The sequence below is a fragment of the Bemisia tabaci genome, chromosome 3, assembly GCF_918797505.1.
Source record: "Bemisia tabaci chromosome 3, PGI_BMITA_v3".
Classification (NCBI taxonomy): domain Eukaryota; kingdom Metazoa; phylum Arthropoda; class Insecta; order Hemiptera; family Aleyrodidae; genus Bemisia; species Bemisia tabaci.
The window spans coordinates 22,096,256-22,115,209 of NC_092795.1; the positions used below are offsets into that span (position 1 = coordinate 22,096,256).

The 18,954-nt window shown below is 38.4% G+C and overlaps 2 protein-coding genes across 2 annotated transcripts; one reads left to right on the forward strand and one right to left on the reverse strand.

Moving 5' to 3' along the window:
- Nucleotides 1-1,235: 1,235 nt before the first annotated feature.
- Nucleotides 1,236-9,210, forward strand: LOC109029925 (novel acetylcholine receptor chaperone). Its single transcript, XM_019040629.2, has 3 exons — nucleotides 1,236-1,411; nucleotides 7,465-7,710; nucleotides 8,895-9,210. Exons 1-3 carry the CDS (start codon nucleotides 1,301-1,303, stop codon nucleotides 9,003-9,005), a joined length of 468 nt encoding a protein of 155 aa, XP_018896174.1. The 5' UTR covers nucleotides 1,236-1,300; the 3' UTR covers nucleotides 9,006-9,210.
- Nucleotides 9,007-15,991, reverse strand: Vta1 (vesicle trafficking 1). The gene is made up of 6 exons (XM_019040628.2): nucleotides 15,711-15,991; nucleotides 14,506-14,728; nucleotides 13,380-13,515; nucleotides 12,799-12,946; nucleotides 11,593-11,763; nucleotides 9,007-10,484 (listed from the first exon to the last, which is right to left on the reverse strand). The coding sequence occupies exons 1-6, from the start codon at nucleotides 15,811-15,813 to the stop codon at nucleotides 10,339-10,341; spliced, it is 927 nt and encodes a 308-aa protein (XP_018896173.2). The 5' UTR covers nucleotides 15,814-15,991; the 3' UTR covers nucleotides 9,007-10,338.
- Nucleotides 15,992-18,954: the final 2,963 nt, after the last annotated feature.

Sequence of the window (18,954 nt, forward strand, 5' to 3'; positions counted from 1 at the left end):
ATTCAGTGAAATTTTCAAACAGATTCAACCAAAAATTTCTCTGCAAAGAATTAAAATGGTGCCGGAAATTTTGAAACGTCGCATGGCACTTGTGATACTTTGGCCGGCATTAAGGTGACGGTATGAGGGTCCTCTCTTGGACATTTTTCAAAATTCTAGCCCCTTCAAATCTAATGTACCTAAGGCTTTTTATTCGTTGAGTGCGAGAAACCTTCCAATTTGTTTTCCTTTTTAATAGAAAAATGGGAGCTGCTTAAACTTAAAGAGAACTCAGGAAGGGCGCCCGTGGGACCTCGCGACAATGTGCAAGTTCCAACATCTGCCGTGCTGAGAAAAAACGCCGAAAGAGCATTTGAATGTTGCCAAATTTCCTCTAAAAATATACACAATAGAAGAATGTTATGAATATTTTTCCTTGAAATTTTCAGACACCTTAGATTAGATACGAGCAAAATTCTCCGAAAAAGTCGGAAGAAAAATATTCAAAAATTCCCCCGTAAATTCGTGTTCGGTAAAAAGAGTTTCGAAGAAGGCTTATCCAAAGTAACAGTGATCTCGATAAGTTGCGATTTAATCGGAGAATGTATCGCGATTTGGTCGTCGTCGACTTATTGCAAAACCACCGAACAAAAAATCGTGATAAATTAAGATAAGTGTCATTGAACGCGATTTTATGGAGATAAAATTGCGGCAAGATTTTTTTCTCTTTCTCTCTCTCGCTCTTTTTTTTTTTTTTTTTTTTTTTTTTTTTTTTTTTGCAGTTTATTTGGCGCGGTAGAATTGAGGATAATCGCTCAGACGATGATGATGTTGATCATCGCCAAAAAATCGTGCGTGAAAAAGTCGCGACTTAATTTCAAAACATCGCGATTTTCCGCTGAAAAATGCTGATTAGGATGCGGCGTTTTTCCTTAGCATGGCAGCACCGCCAACACCTTTCGTTGGCCCTGGGTCCATAAAAAGGAGGAAAAGGGACTCATGAACTCGGCAACGCGGAGAGCGGAATTCCGAGGGATCGGGGTGAATGATCGATTATCGATAGTTCCCCACTCGAAGCTATGGTGTAGAATCGATTACTAAGGTGTCCGTTGCGCGCACGCTATCTATCGATCCTTTTCCATGGGTTCGAATATCAGTCCAATCGATTTATCGCAAAGCGCGCCGTGCGCTGGCGCAGGGGCATCTAGAAGCTGCGGCGCGCGCAGGCACGCGCTGGCGGCGGAGACCCCAACCCCTCTAAACGCTACGAACGAGAGCGTTGTGCCGACTGCCGAGAAGCGGGTACGGTTGTGCGTCAATTATGGGGTCGGTTGTGCTTAAAAGCTTGTCCATACTCTTAGGGATATTTTTCGTCTTCATCGGCACCATGAAGTTGACTTCCTTCATCAGCAAGGAGCTCCATAAAGATCTGGTAAGTCCTTATCCTCCTACTCTCCCAACCGACAGCCACCTTCCCGGCGAAAAGCCCGCCTCAAAAATCAATGAACTCCGGCGGTCAAAGCTCCTTTCATGTATAGATTGTGACGGTGATCTTCAATCCATGGTGCGTGCACGCAAAATGCGAGCTCGTGACGCCTACTGATGAGGCTTAGGGTTAAAAAATAAAATATGAAAAAATGCATGCATGCGCTTTAATGTGGGGGTTTTTTTTTTTTAAAAGGAATATTGAGGCGGAGGTGGAATTTTAATTTTCTTCTTCCACTCTTCCGGTATGAATCTGTGTAGTTACTTGTTCGTTTCTGATGTAAAAATCCATAGAATTTGGATTATTGTGACGGTGATCTTCAATCCATGGTGCGTGCACGCAAAATACGAGCTCGTAACACCAACTGATGCGGCTTACGGTTTCAAAATAAAATATGAAAAAATGCATGAATGCGCTTAAATGTGGGTTTTTTTTTTTTTTTTTTTTTTTTTTTTTTTTTTTTTTCTTGAAGGAATATTAAGACGGAGGTGGAATTTTAATTTTCTTCTTCCACTCTTCCGGTATGAATCTGTGTAGTTACTTGTTCGTTTCTGATGTAAAAATCCATAGAATTTGGATTATTGTGACGGTAATCTTCAATCCATGGTGCATGCACTCAAAATACGAGCTCGTAACACCAACTTATGAGGCTTACGGTTTTAAAATAAAATATGAAAAAATGCATGAATGCGCTTTACCTGCACATACATAAAAAATTGTAAATAGTATTTATCCCTTTGATGATTTTGCCGGTTTCAAAACCTTCACTTACTGATCGAGGATTTTTTAAATCTAATTTTTTGTCGTTTCACTTACACTTCTGGAACAATTTTGGCTAGAAAAAAACTTCAGATCTAAATTTGATTTAACGTCGATAAAAATGTGACAATACATGACTTGTATTATACGCAAACACTGCCCGCATCAAGCAACATGCTACAAGCTACAAGCATTTGACGGGACAAGGAAAACACACTAGAACGCCTTCATTTTTCGAGTTATGCAACTGGGCCATCCGTTGAACATGAATAGTTGCATCCACGATTATCGTTGTCATGTTACGTCACGTCGCATCTGCTAGGCAAGATAGGTACTACAGGAAAAGGCATCGCTATTTTGTGGTTTTTAATCAATGAAATGCAATAATCCTCTCCTCCTTCCTTTTTTGGATTTCAACAAAACAACTACTGGTTGAAAACTCTGAGAGAACTGAACGTATCAAATCTTCGACACGTGATTATAACAAAAAATTGCGACAATTTACAATCGGCAAAACGTTTCTCTTTGGTGACGACAAATACGTCGACGGTGAAACTATAAAAGCGAACGCTTCGTTCGCAATGTTTCAAAATCTCCGCTCCCGTTTGATTTTATCAACGGAGATCAAACCAACCCTATGACTTGAATTATTTACTATTTCATCGTACACGGGGAAAAAATTATTTTTTAGGAAAAAGCAATTTTTTTTTATTTTTAAATACGAGTAAATTAAGACAGGAAGTCTGCAGCGCGCGTCGCAAATCGAGGTACATTTTTGCAGTTTCACCGCCGATACCGATAAAATTGCAAGGTGCAGCAGCGCAGTTATTTTTTGGCTGAGCGTACAGAGAAGATTCATAAAATTGTGTACTGCTTTCAGCAAACACATACCTATATATCAAGTAGGGTGGATTAGACAGAAAGTTTTTTACTATCACGATATAGTAGAAGCGAAAAATTCAATAGGTAGGTACGCTTGTCATGCGGGCAAAGCCTCAGCATTGGGAGAGGTAGCAGACCAGTGGTACCGGATCAAGGTTTGTGGGGGGCCCACAAGGCATTTGATTATTTCTTGTCCGGAAATAATGTAAAACGTGTAAGTAAAATCACTAGGTACTTCTTTGGGTCCTACGTAGGTAATACATATGTCATACTTCCGCTAAAACTGGGGTTTTCAGGCTCCGAATTTTCAAAAGTTTTCGAGTGAAGACTCCCAAACGCCCACCCTCCCTCTCGCCCTCCGGCTGAAGCCATTAGACGTAAACACAATTTTTTGCGAACTTTAAAAGCTTTCAGGGACTTAAAACGTTCAACCTTGACCTGAAAATGTAGCTTGCAAAATTTGAGGGACGCAGACTGCGACCATCCCACTTTTTCGATTTATGCTTGAGGACTTGGCCGAAGGGAACGATGATTCGCCTTAACTATAAAATTTGATGAGCAGGACGGTGGAATCGGGCGTCCGGCTTATTCCGTCCTATACTCGCAATGCTTTTCCATGGCGCTTAGGTCCGTTTGACAGAGCGCGCTATCCGGGATTCTAAATTCCTCAAAAGGAACTCAAATTGGCGCTTAGTTCCGTTTAATAGAAATACGTCCAATTTAACAACTTCAAGCTCTTGAACTGCATTGCAGTCAGGTAAAAAAAGTCAAATTGCCGGGGACAAGGGTCAGATTATTATTGCTATATTGGTTCTCGTTGGAAAAATCCTGCTGATGTCCATTCAAGGAGTAAACCTCCCTTTCTCTGAACTCCGAGTCTTTTTGGCTGCATGTACTTTAATTACGTCGATTTTGCGTGGGAAATTAGTCTCGATTTGTAAATTTAGGGGCCAAAGCATAAACAGAAGGCCAAAGGATCTACAGACTCCTGGTTTGAGCGGCTCCCCCCCCCCCCCCCCCCCCCGGGTCATGTTTTGGCATTACTTGGACGGTCAAGTCTAACCCGATTAAATAAATAAAAATTAATATTTCTGACTGGAATATTCGCAACATGCGTAGACGCTGATGCCGGCGGGAGGGGGGGGGGGGGGGGCGTCACGACAGTGTACGAACATGGGCAAGTGCTTACGAGCCCTCTCCGACACGACGGGAACAGGCGATAAAAGACCAAAGAACTTTCACGAGCAAAATAAAAAGCTCGGGTTTTCCGACGAGTGGTGAGTGAGGGAATCTAAACGGTGCAAATTGAGGTTAGCAATCTAAACAAAACCTTGCCACTATCTATTTGTGTAGAGGCACATCTTACCGGGTTTTCGGGCAACCTTGGCATTCTGCCCTTGGCAACAGTTCACAGCCAGAGGCTTGGCTCAGGTCGTTGATTAAAATGTGGCTGTAAATTTTCCGTCATTCGATGCGTCAATTAAAAGGGCTCCATCGCAAATCGATCAGATCATTTTACACCATTTTGTCGCTTTTCCTTGCTTAATTTGCTTTGGTGCCTATGATAATAACACCCTAATAATACATCTCGGTCTCGGTGCATTTTTAGCCATCGCCGAAGGATGGCATACATTGAGCAGGTAGTCATCACTCAAACTCTTCTAGCGCTTTGATAATTTTTACGTTAGGTGCTGGGGGCGGGGGAGGGGAGGGGTGGCGAATGAAGTAACATTTTCGACAAGCTATCGCTACTTTCCGGGTTAAACGTAACACCACCACCTGTAGGTCATGCTAATTATATTTCGCCGTTTATTTCCCCTCCGATATATAGGTACAACTTTGGTTTGGACGTCACTCGACTTGGACCGACATGCAACATTGGTGGATCTAGCAAATTGGCAACAGTGTTTTCCTCCATTTAAACCATTGGAAATGTATCGATTCTTGGAGGGGCCAGCAGGTGCTCCGACAAGAATCGATTATTTAACATAGATTTAAATGGAGGGCATCCGACGTTGTCAAATTCCTGCATCCGCCTCGACCGACAAAGTGCACAGAGCTCGTATAAAGGTGCGCGCGGTATTTTCTAGCTGTCATTGGCTTTATTTATACTTGCTGTACCAAGAGGCCCAATTTTGTTGGCCTGCATATCAATAAAGAGTAACCTGAAACCGGCGGGTAATTAAGCTAGAGCCAATCAGAGAACTTTCACTGGACTTACGGGGGGTTTAAGCTCTGCATTTGCTCTGCTATGTGAATAATACCTCGACCTCTCATCACCGATCTGATGTCCCTCGTGGTTTTGGCGCGAGCAATGAGACAAACACGAATTGACGTCACCCAGACACTTCACGAGAGTGTTACCGTTCCGGGACCTGTCCTCACCGTCGCCCTTCGAGGACCGGGAAACTGAAAGCAAGGTTTCAGCTTCGCTTCCGTTACTTCCTTCCGGAAAGTCACGGGTGCCGAAAAACAAAACCTTGCTTCTTAGTAGGTCAGGGTGCCGCAGTTCACACCTGCTCTTTCATTAATTCAATCCTAGCCGCAAAAAAAGTGAACTTAAAAGATAATCAAAAACGTAATTTGAAAAAGTAAGTATGCCCCTTCTGCCAATCGATTGATCACCCAGATACCTAAAAAGTCGCAGAAAGATGGATATTTTCAAATTGGGGAGATGTGAACAAACACGATATAAGTAAGGCTCATTAAAACCTTTCCCGTGACTCTTAATCAAATTTAGATACATTATCTCTTACCACGAGAAAAGTATTTATATGAAATAGGGGGCTACGCCCCTTGACCGCTTCGCAGTTCGCAGTCCGCTGTCCGCTAACGCTTCGCGCTACCTACTTTCATGATTTTATATTTCTTTATTATAAACTTAAATAAAATTGTGGCACGCTTAGGAATAATTATTTCGTCGAGCAGTAGCGTTACCAAGCCGAAAATTTCACAATTCCATTAACTACTGGCTGATGAATTGAGGTAGGTAACAAGTTGCGATTGGGACAAGTGAGTCAAGTGACGGTTGGTCGAATTGAAACTTTACTATAGTTTCAATTTCTCGGTCACTACTTTGATTACAACGTTACGTAACTTATTTTTCAAATTCATGTACTTTTTGAATTCATAATTTAATCGTCAATAAGTATTTTTCAATTTGGCTAGAAAACTGTCGATTTGTTCATTTTTTATTTTGTGCTCGTCTACGAGGTGGCTCACATCGTAATGACTTCTTCGCCTCTTATGAACGTTTTGTCAGAGTATACGCGCGTTTACGGACCACGGCGCCTTTTCAAATAATACGCGTTTCCGATTTCCCGCTCACTGCGATGAGCACTGAGTGCAACGGCCAATCAGCGTTAAGCGCGGGCGAACTAACAGTATGCGATTGGTGAACCTCTCGTTGGTCGGAGGGCGGGAAAAATTGAAATTTTATGAGATTTTTCAGGAATTATCAGAAAGTTCTCAAGACACGGAGTTGCGTGATTACAAATTATGCACAAATCATATCAGGAAGGGTCACACAACTCGCATCCTACATTACGGGAAAATGCTGCATTAATTTTCACCGCCTGCGTAGATTTCCCGCCTTGCTCCGCTTGTTAAGTGCAACAGCCAATCAGCGTTGAGCGATTTCCCGCTCACTGCGATGAGCACTGAGTGCAACGGCCAATCAGCGTTAAGCGCGGGCGAACTAACAGTATGCGATTGGTGAACCTCTCGTTGGTCGGAGGGCGGGAAAAATTGAAATTTTATGAGATTTTTCAGGAATTATCAGAAAGTTCTCAAGACACGGAGTTGCGTGATTACAAATTATGCACAAATCATTTCAGGAAGGGTCACACAACTCGCATCCTGCATTACGGGAAAATGCTGCATTAATTTTCACCGCCTGCGTAGATTTCCCGCCTTGCTCCGCTTGTTAAGTGCAACGGCCAATCAGCGTTGAGCGCGGGCGATCTAACAGTTCGCGATTGGTGTAACTCTCGCTAACCGGAAGGCGGGAAAAATTGAGATTTTATGAAGTGTTTTACGAATTATTGCGAGCTTCTCGAGAAACGAGGCTGCGTTTATGCAAATTATCATGTTACACATTTTGAAAAATGAAAGAGATCCTTTGAAATCCAAAATCTAGATTCAAATGCTAAAAATTTAACCTTTCTGACCAATGAGTCAATAATAGAAACACGTAGGAATCCAGTTCCAGAATCACTAAAAGCAGCAAAACTCTTGTCAATCTATGTATATTGTCTAAGTCAAATATGTCTAAAAAGAAATGAATGCTTGCTGGTGAAAAGCCCTCGTTTTATACTGAAAAAAACCTCTGATCAAAGTTTATTTTCATTTTGTTACAGCGGAAGGAGTATGTAAAATATGCCAAAGTGTTCCCCTTTTCGGAAATGTTTCACTTCAAAATTCCAGCAAAGTGGTATCGCCGAGTAATTGGAAGCCTGGAACTGATTTGCGGTTTAGCAATGGCCATAGTTCCAAAAGACACAGTGAAGCAAGTGGCAAACATAATTTTAGTATTTTTAATGATTATGGCTGTATATTCGCATTACATGGTCAACGACAAATTTGAGAGGATAGCACCTGCCTTGGTAATTATCTACTTCATGGACTATTAATCTGTTTACATCATTTATTTCTTTTATTCATTTTTTTTATATGTGACTAAAAGAAGTTTGCGAAAAGTGTAATTACTTAACTATATCAGATTAGATTTGGCATTTTGTACCTGCATTTTATTCCTCATTTAAGACCCATTATAATTTCTGGTATTGAAAGGAGGTGTAGTTTAAAAATCACCTTCTCTCCCTCAAAAAAATTTTAATGGGTCTTGTGCATCTTGCAGAGAATGGAGAGTAAAGTTGCCTCTTGGGTTAAGCAGTGTAAACTTAGGTTCAGTACATAATCCAGAACATAATCTATGGACCCAGCAAGACGTAATTTTAATGAAAAGAATGTATTGCAGCTATATAAGCTGGGTTTCATAATTTCCTCATATTGCCCTCAACTTTCGTTACTTTTTTTACTTTTCCCTGACTTCAGAATTTTCGGATTAGCTGATCTTCAAACAAAACTTCCACTTCCTTTTTCATTCCTCTTAATTACACTGACAGCAAAAGTCCCCGACATTTCCAGGTTGCCGTTTATTTCATATTTTTTTAGGTTTTCCAACACTCCAATAGTTTAAAAGTTCATTTTCAATTCTGATTACGATCAGGCACAAACAAAGTTTTTCAGGTTATGTACCAGATGGAGAGTTATTTTAAGGTTCTGATGTTGCACATGTACACTCACTTGACACATAGAATTGATGTAATATTTGCGCAATCTAAATATTCGAGATTTTTGAGAATTATAACTTGGATCAATCACAGCAAACAACAAATTTCAGTTATAGAATACAATTTTTGAGGGTTTCTATCTCATTAAAATTCTTCTTAATAATACTTCTTTCCTTTTGAAAATCAGAATTCTTAGCCATTCTATGAAAATTTGGTCACACATTTTGGCTGAACGTATCTCCAATAAGAGAATACATTTTTTTTGACATCTTTTTGACTGCAATTATCTAATCTTTACTCTACTCAATTTTGGACACCTATCTCCTGAATACTTTGGATGCAAAAAGAAAAAATACTAATTTGTAAGGTATAATATTGTAAAAATTAATCAGGACAATAGAATGACCCCTCTGTAGATGGATTAGGGAATTTAATCTGCTATCTTTGAAATTTTAATTCAGTAATTTATCAAAGTATCTGATTTGTTTTTTCAGGTGTTTTTCTTCATGCTTACTGGACGAATGGTTATAGACTTCCAATTAAAACGAAAAGCTCAAGACGAAAATATAAGCAATGGAGACGTTAAAACGCAAAAACAAGACTGAATTCATTGACATCACAACTATTTTTAATTTCTTTCATACGTAACATAATTTTTTAAGGGTACTTGGTTTTTGTTTTGTTTTTTGTTTATCTTTTTGGTGTTCTGATAAGGAATTACTTTCTTTAGGTGTTTGATACCGACAGTTTTGGCTCACTTTCATTGTTTGTACATATCTTTTTACAAGTAAATTATTCACTTGATCTCAATATTTATATTCATTTCACAATTGTGTTCAATTAATAAAATCTTAAAAAACCTATACTTTACAATAATTTCTTAATCCAGTGAACATACTCAATTAATTTTGTGGTTCAAAAGTTCAAAAATCCGTTTCAGAGCAGAGTACCAAAAGACTGAATTTGCTTGATTTAATCTCTGTTGCAACCAGATGGTAGATTGCATTTACTGAGAATAACTCTCACATCCACGACAGCAATTACCTAAAATTTTGTAAACGCAAGCTTTTGATGCAAATAGAAAAAATTCAAAAAGTGATGATTTATTATCCAAAAATCTAGAAAATTTCAGCAAAAAATTTGAGGAAGGCAGGAAATTTTATAAACATCTTGAGAGAATCTGGCCTCAGGAGTAAAGGTAGAATGCAGCTTGTGGCCTGCATTTCAAAATTCCTGCACTTTGATGAAAATGTCACAGGCAAAAGTGATTCCAGAGTGATTCAAAAATGCTGTCAGATAATGTTACTGCGCAGAATACTAGATATTGACATACTCAACATCCACTAATGAGTCAATTATTATCGGATAGACTAATTTCAGTTCAGCTCTCAGTCATGACCATATAATAGTAGACATATATTTCTTGAACTTTGGATAATATTGACATAAAACATTTTCGTTGAAATTATCAGAAGCTGTAATTTTTCTCGGTTTTCAACTGTCATTTTTTGCTTAAATAAGTTTCAATTAATGAAAAACTACTTGAATTCTGAGCAATGAATACTGTATTTTTGCAAGCTATCTTAATTTTGAAAGCAAAATATAAGTTTTAGTTCTTTTGAGATAGCCTGATAATTTTAAAGACATAATTTTAGGCAGCTTATGATCAGCAGTAAAAGAAGCCGCAATGGTATCAACCCACAAATGAAAAGTGAAACAATACATAATTATTCTCAAGCTGAGTATTTGCTTCTTAAAATAAAATAAAATAACAATAAAACTTATAGGCTAATTTAGTATACCATAAAAATAATTAAAAAAATAACTACCACATACTTAGCAGACTTTGCAGATACTTTTCTGGTAATCAATCGAGAAGAATTGTGATGAGTTCACCGTGTACAGCTCGAAGCTTGAACAGAATCAGCTTTGAAAGAACTATGAATCATTTCCAGTCTCTAAAAGATGGAGCGCTTTACGTAAATTTGAAATAGCTTCTGGAATGTCATCATAATTAAGCGCACTTGATGCCCACTTACAATATTTCTGTGCTTTAGCTGTCTTTTCGGGACTGAGTTGCATTCCTAAGTAGACAAGTAAGAGGGGATTAATTAGCTTTAATGATGGCTTACAATCCTCAATATTGAGGAACAGGCAAAATGAGGAATTATTTAAAAGTGTGCCTCACCATAACTTAAAAAAAAGATGGTGACTAGGTCAATAAATGATAACTTTCTTGATAATAAACAACTGTTTTGAACAAATTTCATGCAAGTCATGGTACCGTTCAATAACTACTTTTGTAACTTTCGGTGTTGGATTGATCCCTTCAATTTAACTAACTTTTTCTAGTTTGTAAAAATTTTAATGTCAATCTCTAAGACCATATAGCACTTAAACTGATCCCTTCCCAATATCTAATTTAATTATTTTCCAAATAATGTAAGAACACAAACACAATTTTGAGAAAAACTGGCTTATTCAACCATAGAGTTCATGCCGAATAAGTTTACCCGCTTTTAGATTGCTACAGGAGATCATCTGACGACATCAATAATGTCAACATTACTGCGACATTATTAAACCAAGCCTACAGGGCATTTAGTAGCATTAATAGTCAGTTTTGATATCTGAACTCTCCCGGCATAATTGTCAAAAGTCTGATTATCTAACTGTGTGCATAGAAAGCTATGTACCGATAAAGCCCTGATTTACATGACAATGCTACATCTTATAGAGAATCTCAGATGACCAGGTTTTTTCTTTATTTACTGAAACCATCGATTGTGGAATTCGTTGACTTTAAAAGCTCTTGAATTCTTGAACATGAGTTGGTAGAGCACTACCACCCTGCCTTTGCACCAGGCAGCAAGCTGGACTTGCTCAGAGGCAAGTGCAAGAGTGAGGGCAAAAATGTTTCAACATCTGCCATTTAGAGGATATTAGTAGAACTAATATTAAGGTAACTTTCAGCTCAGATGATTTAGGAATTCATTCTTTCATTCAAGCCTGGTTTTCAATTTCTTACTGTATACAAATGCATCTGAGTACATATACTCAAATAATTATCATGAGAAAACTCCGTTTCTCTTCTCTTGGAAAAACCTGAGAAGTATGGTGGACCGTTAACTGAAAATTTTATCTGGAGAAAGCGAACATTCACTCAATATTTGTTCATCACATTAAACTTACCAGAGGAATTACTGGGCGCAGCTTTGAATGCATCACTATTGGCAGGCTCAGGAAAATTAGGATTTACATTAACACTTGGACTAGGAGGCGTAATTTTAGTTTGGTTGTTCTCTGGATTTGATGGGAAATTCAACCCACTAGAGGGAAAGGCAGCTGGAGGAGGCATAAATCCTGTAAAAAAATAAAGCTTTTGATAGAGAATCATCGATAAAGACTAAAATGTATAATTCTCCAGTTAGGGGCAGCAAAGATTTTGAATCAAAGAGGGAACATGATCAGCAGGCATTTCTGTAAGAGTCACCTAATCTGATTCAGTTAAGTTTGAACTAAAAGAAGTGGCTGATAAAAGATACTATTTAGCTTACTGCTTTAGAGTAAATAAGATCTTGTGGTGGAAACACAGATGACTAAAATATAAAATATGTGCTTTCTTGAAGGACATCCAGTTTTATGAAAAAAAAAGCTGGATTTTTGATAGAAGAGTGCTACCAATTTTAACCTTGTTTCTCCTCTATGGTTAGAGAAAAAATCAAACTGATGAAAAGTAACAAGTTATGAAAGCACGACTGAATATTAGTGCCTCCTGGCTTGTAACTTTAGGAAAAAAGGCATTTTAGCAAAAATTGAAAACATTCCTAATTCTTAAAATAAATGTTTGTGGCTCTTTGAAACTATTGGACTCTAAAACACTACAGTTTATAACATTACAGTATTACCAAACATTTAAGTACTATATTTTGCAGACAAGTTGAACAAAAATTTTGCGACTTGTAAGTCACAAGACTGTAGAGCTTTACACATGAATCAGGTTTTGAGATATTTTTATCATGTAGAAAGCTGCTCTGAATAAATACTTGAGTCCAAGATTAATTTCAAATTATTTATCTTAGTGTCAAGCTCTATTCTATTTTAATTTCAAAGAGGAGGCTGGTGACTGAATCATCGGTTGTAAAAACTCAGCGACTCAGCGCTGCAACAAATCATTCAAAAACTGCCAGTGGAGCCAAGACTTTAAAGATACAGTGAACACTCACTAACTGAGATGCAAAAACTGTTTATTAGTGATTTATCATACTAAGGACGTCTTGATTATGCTTTTTAACACCCTTATTTGATGATATATGAGATGAAACTTGTAAGTCTACGATGCTGGACACGTTTCTTGTAGAAAGAGAACAACTGAAACATGCAGAGAGGGATACTTGCCTGCAACATTCGGCGTGTTATTAGGAGTTGGAGGTGTTGGTTGACTTGGCCCAGACCCTGATGATGCTGGAATATTGTCAGAATTCGATGGGATATCCAAACCCTCTTCATTACCAGGCATTGGACCCGGGACTGGAGTCTCCCCATTCTGAAAAAAATGTATTTTACTTTAAGAATGCTCCTAGTCTTCAGATTATCCAATTTGCAAACCAGCCTTGGTTTTACTCAATCTTGGAGCATGAACTCAATCAAGATCAATGGCATTTTCTTTTCTCTTTATATATTTAAAATTACGAAACAAAGGCGTATGATGTTTATGATTTATCGATGGCAAATTCCTCATGAAAAAACACAATAAAACATGACAGACTTAAAACTTGAGGTTCTACTATTCACGTTCCTGTTATCAAGTATTATAATGCTGAACATTGTTAGCTACTGCGACTCCTTGCCTGGAATTAATTATTATTTTACTTCTTTCTCCCAAAATAAAATGCTGTTTGTCGGGGGTTTTTTCCAGTAGTTATGAAAAAAAATGCACCACTGATAATGTATATATAAACCTAAATATCGATGCATACCTTCAAACAATTATGGATATAGGCTGCCTTCCACTTTGCATACTTGCGATTTTGGGTGATTTCATCAGAGAGCTCACCAAATTCAGTGAGGACGTCCATAAGCATACCAGATGTATAAAATGCTTTGACCGTGTTTCTGTTAAAAATGTAAGAAAGAAAATTAAGGAAAAAAGTTATGCGGTTATAGAATTTCGTGGCTTTTCAAATTTGGAGCGATTCCCATGATTATTGGTATCGAAAATTTGGAGACAAATACATTTTTAAGTTTTCAACTGGGGACGTCAAGAAATGCTTGAGACAGAGCTGTTGATTAACTGGATAAAACAGACAAACTCAAAACAAAAGAAGTATATCTACATGTAGAGATTTGAAAAAAGACAAATGTGGAGTAGTGTGGGACTGTTTACATATGATGGATTGGGATTGTACAAAGTTGGAAAGAACGACAAGCTCTAGAAGATCGGGAAATAGAAAGCACTTGCAAAAACCACACAAGGCTTCTTTAAAAGTCGGAGGTAATTTTGGGGTTTTTAACTCTCCTGTAGATGGACTTCTTTCCCATAATCTAATTCTCACATTAAGCCACATTACACAGAATAAGTCTATCTACTCCGGATTGAGTCATATTCTTCACCACTTCGTACTCTGACTGTTGTAGCCTTTGGGTAAAAAATTAGCCCTGGAGCAGCTCCAGATCTATCTTTAAAACGGATACATTCTTTCTTAAATCGCCTAGAGTACCTAGATGGATTTCTTTTGCAAAAATAAGTTAAAATAGGTTTAATATTAGAGGAGAGTTTTTCTAGGGGGATTGGACAAAAATGGTCAGGCAGATTCCTTCATTTAATTTTCAATGGAATCAATATTTTAAAATGCATTATTTTGACTATTTGATTTAGGTAGATAAAATTACATACAAAGCTGCTAGCCAGATGCTAGACTGGGACAAAAACAGCGACTATTCGCACTGAAATAAACAATACTGTGTCTATACATTAATGTCTTGGTATCTCTTGATAATTTTACATGTTGCATAGGACATGGAAACTACTTCAATGAACACTACAGTGATTAATACAGAAAGAAGAAATTAAGTGTAAAAAAGTTTGAGAAATGATGTATTTACTTGTTGAAATTCGAAGCACGGTCCATACTGTCAGCCCATGTAAATAACTTCATAGCATAGTTTTCAATATGGGCGTGTGCAGCAACGTCATTGGTTATTGCTTCATTGGTAGAGAGCTTTTTCTTTTCTTTTTCCAGCCAGTCCATGAGTGCAAATAAAAGTTGCTTCGCCTCATTTGAACTTTTGTCAATTTTCATGGCGCAATTTAAAGCATAATAGCGACCTGAAAATTTTAAAAAAACATATTAATATTCAAATACCTTCATACAATTTAGTTCGTTAATGGTTGTTAAATTGCTACAATCATGTATGATGGATAAGCATATAGAAGGAATATTAGTTTAAAAGCTCCTGTCAACTAAGCCAGCTGCCATTGTTTCTAGATAGATTCTTTGTCACCATAGACTTAAGACCCAATCTAGACCAAGCACTAGGCCCAACTTTAGGCGGGAGAGGCGAGACAGCTATGGGGGTAAAGACGCGTCCTCAAAGATTTGATATAGCCTGGTATACATGTAGTGCCATGGGACGCCTATTGTGGGAGTGCGGCCGCTCATCTGTTTTGCCCGAGCCCCTCCCAGGATGGTTTGCGTTCGCAGAAATTCAACAGCACTCAAGGCTGCTGGCAGTGTAGCTGAACCAGGGACCATGAGAAGGCTGGATGATACTACATGCCTATAATGCCAGGTTGCCTATGGTCTCCCCAAAATATCCTAATGCGCGGTCTAAATGATGTTATAAGTCTATGCCTTTTACAGATCATGATTAAACACTATCAAACTAGTTTCTTAGTGCATTAAAAAAAAAAAAAAAAAAACCCTTTTGTCATTATTCTATCATTATAAAACCTAGAACTATGATCTTGTGAACAGCATTGATCTTGAAGTTAAGGAGATAACTATTTGTCAATTGCTGTAAATGCAAAACAAACTTTATCGAGGAGGGCTTACCTAATAATTGGGCTGCAGGTAATTAATATTTGAAAGTCCTGCAGCTAATTCACCTTGGATAAGAGTAAACAGAGAAGAAATGTTCCTCAAGAATGAGAGTTTCTGTAAAATACCCTTGTACAAATTCTTTCCGATATCAGTGACTGCTTCGGAAATACTGACTTTTAAACCTTAACATTTCTAAAAATAGTAAGTATTGAAATTCAATAGCTGCTCAAATCTAAGCTTGGACACGGTCCCAAAGTCTGTACTTACACCAATAACTAATAACAGCATCCCTTTCATCATGTTCGCATGCTATCTTCAAATAGTGTTGTACGCTCTGGAGCGAAGGAGGGCAGGGAGGAAATTGAGCCATGGTGGAAAATTGAGACTTATTTCACGCACATTCGAAATAGAAAAGTGAATAAAATTCTGGAGAAATGGAAAAATAATTGAAAGGCAGTGATACTTGTTAAAATAACGCAGCAAGGCACACGTATTCTTAACAAGCAAATCACTCACTGTAAATTCAAGGGTAGGTTAGGTTTGTTTGTTATGATGATAAAGGCCAGCGTTGCCAAATGTTTGACATTACAAAAAGAGATCATTTCGGAGGTTTTTTTGCACTGACATGCAACATGATGAGCTGAAACTCCATCATCGCCAGCCAATCAGAGATCGTAGGACAATAGACTTTTTGTCGTGACTCATTCTCTTAAGTCATCATACGACAGTCTTTCCAGGAAAGTCGCGTGACACAAATTCAAGCAAATTCGAGGGACAATGAGAAAAAAATAAGCCCTTCACAATTTACCGTCAAATTTTGAAAACTGACTCTTCTATAACTTTTATGAGCGCTCTAATTTTTTTTCAAATTTATGAGAGGCAGTTAGTCCGCAGCTTAACATAATTTTTACGCGCGGGATTTGCAGGGCCGGATTAAGATGGTGGCCACATGGGCCGCGGCCCATGCCGGCAAAATTAGGGGGCGGAAAATTTTGCAATTTTTTTAAATGCATGGTACAAAAAAATCGGATTCGAAAAAAAATTACAAACAAGAAAAGGTGACAAAATCTTTCATTTCCTGAGAGTTCATTAATTTCTAATTTTGTCGTATTTCGGTGATACAAAAGACTGCGCACCTTTAATTAGTTGAGTTAAGAGAGAAACCAAACACGTAATTTGGCCTGGAGCGGCGTGGCGCAAAGAGAAATGATGACAAGGACTTGAGATGAAAAGGAGGAGCCCTCGACGCGGCGGTCGGCATGTAACACATATTAGCGCCTATGAGACTGCATGAATACTTCACGCATTGCGTCAAACACAGTACGGTCAACAGCGGTCGGCGCGGCGTGAAACGCACAGTGCCTACAAGACTACATGAATACTTCACGCATTGCGCCAGACACAGTGTGGTCAGGCGGCGGAAGTTAAAATTATTAAACCACATTTATGTTTGTTCTTTCTTAATTTTTTAGTTTATTTCTTACAAATGAAAGGCCTTGTCCCCACAGAGATAGGTTTACGGAACTGAACTTTCGCGCGAAGTTCCGTGAACTTTTGCTAGTAGTGTTGACAGAGCTTACGCAAAAAATGTGTCCAACACGAGTGATAACGCGTCTTATGCACCCTTCTCCCTCCGGCACGTTCACTTGATGGTTTTTATTGATGTTTCAAAATGAATGAGAAGAGGGCGGCAAGTAAGTAAATCCGGCCATGGGGGTTTGGGGTTGTCATGTGCGCCTGTGTTTCGTTATGAGATCGACCGGTCAGTGGTATACAGTGTCACTAGCCCTAAAATGGACTGCAAGACCATAAACTCATGAAAAAAAAGAAGAAGAAGAAAAAAAAGGATCATTCGAACAAAAAAACTCTGAATTGTACCATGCCCGCTACACAAATTCAAAAATTTAATCAGGATTAAGTACAGAGAAATGGCTGAACAGCATAACGTATTACTTGGAGCCACAAATTCAGCACTAAACCGATTCCTAGGATTCAGTGAGATGCACCCAAGAATAGAGTGCCTTTCCCAAGAATGAGGATGAAACTAGATTCATGGTTTTTTTTCTATGAATTACAAACCTGCGCCTCTCTAATATCAATTATTGGTGAAAGCTAGCATCCAAGTGGGTACTCACAAGCAGAATGTGCATTGTGCAAACTGCACGGCGCAGCTCAGCCATAGTTTTGAAATATCATGTTGCTATCATTTCAGACTCATCATTGGCATAAAATTTATGATGTATGTTGATTTTTAGATCGTGCTATAAACACAAACTTTGTGTTTGTTTTGTCAACATGTTTGTTGAAACAACAAACATTGCTTGGGTTTCAAGATTTCCGCAATGATGTTGGCCAAGGCCAATTCATCCCTCACTGCATGTTCAGCACAGAAAAATTAAAAAAACGATAACAGAAAACCATCGCAAATGAGTTCAATACAGTCAATTTATTGTCATGAACTTAATGTTTAATACATAAAAAACAGAATTATAGAAAAATGATGATAACAAGAAGAAACTGCGATGAAAGGAGCTCGCCGCAGGGCTAGCCGTTGCAGGAATTGGCCCGATGAGTTGGTGCGTTAGGTGCGCCTTCAATTTCGAGTGATACTGTACCACGCTCGGATATGGAATAGTGGCATTGTGCTTTGGTGCGCTAATTAGTGTACTTTGTACATTGCTCAAAAGTAAAACATGAATCCAACAAAACACACACTCCGAAACCAAGTTTCACAAAAAATCGATCAAACAGGAGCCGGAAGAGCATTTTAGGCCGCGTTCGCAATCTCACAAATATAAAATTGGAATTTTCAACATTGCTCGCAAAAATGAGTTTTTCCGTCAAAGAGTATCACCTAAACTGAAAAAGCTCCATCCTAAAATCGTGCGGACAAGAGCGAGATAGCATTTTAGGCCACATCATCCAATTTGGATGATGGAACTTAATCATTTGGGCAAAAATTAGATTTTTTTGACAAAAAATACCTAAGCGAGTGCCACATGAATTGATGAAACTGTTGCCGAAGTGGCATATAAAACCGAGTCCTCCGAATCCGTCGAATTCTCCGTCAAAAAATCCATCCCCATATGCCTAATTTCACAAAAATCGATCGTAAAGGAGCCGAGATAGCATGTCAGGGTGAGTCGCCCGCGGCGCATTATGTTCCAGCACTCGGAAAGGAAGAAATAAGTCGGATGACTGAAAGATCACGAGACTTGTGCCACTGTTGTTTCTTGAGTCGCTAATTTCTAATTTAATGTCAAATTACCAAGATTTTAACACCCTGACCTATTAAATGGACCGCGTTAAACAGAAAGGAACCAAGCCACATCAGCTATTGCTAAATTGAATTGGGCAGTTTCATTTTTTACATGAAAACGGCTGCGCGGATTTTCGTGCAAAAAGTGGATTTTCTCTATAAAATTTTCAAAGGAATTTACACAAACGTTCTCTCGTAAAAAATTAAATTGCCTAGTTAAATTTGGCAATAGCTGATGTGGCTTGGTTCCTT